Source organism: Telopea speciosissima, unplaced genomic scaffold (assembly GCF_018873765.1).
Source record: "Telopea speciosissima isolate NSW1024214 ecotype Mountain lineage unplaced genomic scaffold, Tspe_v1 Tspe_v1.0891, whole genome shotgun sequence".
Lineage (NCBI taxonomy): Eukaryota > Viridiplantae > Streptophyta > Magnoliopsida > Proteales > Proteaceae > Telopea > Telopea speciosissima.
In genome coordinates, this window is record NW_025318227.1 from 7,441 (window position 1) to 10,956 (window position 3,516).

Here is a 3,516-nt window from a genome sequence, read left to right on the forward strand (position 1 = left end):
ATAAAATACGCCATCATAACAAAACATATGATAATAAAACACCAAGACATATAACCCACATGATTATTTTCTTCACAACCGATGTGGGATAGTGGGACTAAAATCCCACATCAATTGTTTGAAAATTCCAAGAGGTTGTCGGTCGGAGACTTCCTAGACCGAGATGGTCAAATTCCTGTTTGGTATATCCTCTCCGTCCCTTTTGATTTAGGGTTTGGGTCCCCTTCAGTTTATCCTGGTAACCTTTTATCTCCTTGTGTGAGATTTCACATCTCTTATAGAGACTTGTTATACAGAGAGGTGGCCGTGAGGCAATCACAACAGCCAGGATCTAGACACCGAGTGAAAATTCATTGGACAGTTCAGATTAACATCATGCCATATCTCTTTGTTTACCATATAAGGACGTGAGAATAAGTTGGCAGTACCTCCGAAATGCTACCACCCACCCATAAAACAAATAGGGGATTATGACTGGCAAACAGAACCAGAACAGAATACAATTTAGACAGACACCCCCACCCCAGGAACTAGCCCAATTAGGCACTTGCTCCAATTTCCTTCTATAATGTTCCTTTTAGAGTAACCAACCAGCCCAACCGACACCCCCACCCCAGGAAAAGTGCAAGAAGCTTATCAATTGTAAGGCACCGCAAGATGAAGGAATTGCCTAGGATTTTAATCCTTGTATGAGGCACCAAGAGCAGTGTAGGAGCCGAGATCAGCTCCCCAAGTGGGGATCCACCGTATATGGAGTGTGGGACGCATCTCTGGCGCACAGAACTCATACCACATGAACGGTGGATCCCCATGTGGGGATATGGGTAGAAGATCCGGACTCCCCGACTAGTCCCTTGAGCTGCCGCCCCCATTGACATCGCTTCCCGGGAAGATAGGAACTTCAAAACTGCTGCTTACACTATACCAGCTTCTATACCAGCTTCCATATGCCCTACAGATGAGAAATGAATAGGTAGTGCAAATACAATAACCAAAATAAACCAGACAGTAACAAAAAATTGAAACCAGAATTTGGATCAATAACCAATGCCATACTAAATGAAACTACCAATGAATAGTTACAACTGTGTCCCAGAAAATGTATCCAACTAACATCAAGTTCAAAAAGACGAGAAAAAAAAAATTCATACACTCGCAACACTGCCATAAAGGTAAGGGATGGCTCAAATGCAAAAAAACAGTAACAGCGTAAGTACTAATTTACTACTACTCTCCCTAGATGTAGGGAAAACAACAAAAGGCCCGAGGTAATCCTTAAAATTTTCTTTTCCTTCTTGAAAAAATAAAAGTACAGTAACTGTCTGCAAAATCACGGTTTAAAATGATGACAGAGGATTTCAAAAGAGAACTTGGATGGAAAAGGATCGATGCAGGTACCGATTTGTCAACTGCCACCTTTCTGTTTGAGAGTGATCTTGTCACCAAGACTCAAGGCAATTCCTTGGGTTTTGCTTCTTATCCTTATGTACCCACTCAATTTCCCATCTGCTTGTTTCTCGACACTGACATTTACCAGAGCATCCTCCCCAAATACACTCTTCGCATACAAGTTAGCCGCCAGGAACCCACATTCCCCATCCAGTGCCGATCTGAAATAAATAAACCAGAATGAAGGTCCGTAAGGAGAGCATGAGAAAATTTAGAACTCATTACCACAGCGTACAGTTGACTGAAAGGTTTGCTATTTGCTATAATGGATACGTGGTCTTTATCAAACTTGGACAACTTGTTGGCCAAGCCCATCTCGTAGATGGGACCATCAAAGGTAGAGTTGACAACAGCTGGTTTCAAACAGAAGCCAGAGGAAGTCTGACATTCTCTTTCCTTCTCATGGCTTCTTTTTTTTTTTTTTTGGGGGGGGGGGGGAAGGGTGTGGGTGGGACTGCATGGAGCTTATGAAGCGAACAAAAGTAACTTACGGAGCAGTGAGGCACTTCATATTGGTTGACTTGATGATGTGATTCAGGAATTCTTTTTCATCTTGAATTACAGTGTTTACAGCCACCTGAAATGCAAGTAGATTTAGTACCATTTTGCTATTCTCTGAGGAATCATTAGATTTACTATTTCAGTCCAAATCCATCATTCAAGCACAAATAAAAAGTGAACTGCTAGAAAACAGAAAATTCAGTGCTACAAGAACAGATTAGCCAAATGGAAACACAAGAAAAAAAGGGGGGGGGGGCAATGAGATGAACTGACCAGGAAGAGAGAGAAGCCATATGCCATTAGGATGCCATGAGGATAAGTAGCGGGTATGATACCATTTACTACAATACTACAATTAGGCAGTCCTAGATTAAATTATAGGTTCTACTCTGGCTAGACAGTTTGTCAAACAGGCCAGTGTAGTCATAACGGAGACTGGATAGGCAATACCTAGATGTCTAAGTTAATGCTTGATTAGGTAACACCAAGCAACTGGTTCCCCAAAAGTTAACCTCAACACCAACCCATAGGGGTGGACCTTGGGTAAGTTTGGAAGACCATGGAGTTGGCCCAAGCCCAATCCAAGGACTAAGAGATGGTCCAGACTGAGTAACCTATTAACCTTAAAACACTGTTAAGATATCTTGTACAAGTACACCTTAAAACTAACTGTGCACCACCAGGGCCACCCATTTATGCAACAGGCATAGGGTTTAAGTTCAGGTTCTGGTTTTCCTGTCCATCCTCTCAGAGGGATTGGACAGATTGGAGTGAAAATCCACCCAAGTGCCCACCCCCAACTGGCAACCTCAGATGTCCAGGCTAGGGCCCTGCATCTTATTCCCACAGGCTAGCAAGGGAAATTGAAGGGAAGGGAAGTGAAATTTTTTAAACCTAAAAAAGAAACTTTTGTAATCATTATCCCACGCGATTGTATAGGTTACTTAAATTTCTTACCGTATTTAGTAATGATACATTTTACATGTAATTTTTATTTTACTTTTTAAACCAAAGGGAAATGGATGCAAAGTAAAGTGAAATTTAATAACCAAATATGGAATGATTTAGACTTTAGTGATATAGACACATGAGGAAATGATTACAAAAGTTTCCCTTCTAAGTTTAAAAATTTCACTTCACTTCCCTTTAATTCCCTTTGCAACCAAACAAAGTCACAGGCTTCTGATATAGGCTGGAGTTGGACATGGTCACACAGGATTAAATTGGGCTGATTTTGAATGTCCAAACTGAATTAGAATTGAATCTGAGAATTGGTCACAGGCCAAACTTAGATCCACCTCACATGGTTGAGTTTGGTTCCATCACTAACCCATTATACTTCCAGGTCACACACATCCACATGTTCTAGGAATGATATCATCTTTTCTCCTTCAACCAACTAAATTCCATGCACATATTGTGGACCTTATTGACAGGTTTAACTTGTTCTAACAATGCTTCTATTCTGACTAAATTTTACTAAGAGAAATATAGCATAGAAGGGATTTTTGAATAAATAATTTAGACATACCTACAAAACATGGTTAAAAAAGAAAAATTCTATAG

General features: G+C 40.6%; 1 protein-coding gene across 1 annotated transcript; it reads right to left on the reverse strand.

The window, feature by feature from the left end:
* Nucleotides 1–1,038: 1,038 nt before the first annotated feature.
* LOC122648372 (coatomer subunit beta-1-like) lies at nt 1,039–2,084 on the reverse strand. Its single transcript, XM_043841598.1, has 2 exons — nt 1,941–2,084; nt 1,039–1,610 (listed from the first exon to the last, which is right to left on the reverse strand). The coding sequence occupies exons 1-2, from the start codon at nt 2,051–2,053 to the stop codon at nt 1,406–1,408; spliced, it is 318 nt and encodes a 105-aa protein (XP_043697533.1). The 5' UTR covers nt 2,054–2,084; the 3' UTR covers nt 1,039–1,405.
* Between the last annotated feature and the right edge of the window lie 1,432 nt (nt 2,085–3,516).

Coding starts and splice junctions, on each gene's coding strand:
- LOC122648372 (XM_043841598.1), bottom strand. CDS start 2,053: ATGGTACTAAATCTACTTGCATTTCAGGTGGCTGTAAACACTGTAATT. Junction 1,611..1,940: donor ATGAAGTGCCTCACTGCTCC/GTAAGTTACTTT, acceptor TATTTATTTCAG/ATCGGCACTGGATGGGGAAT.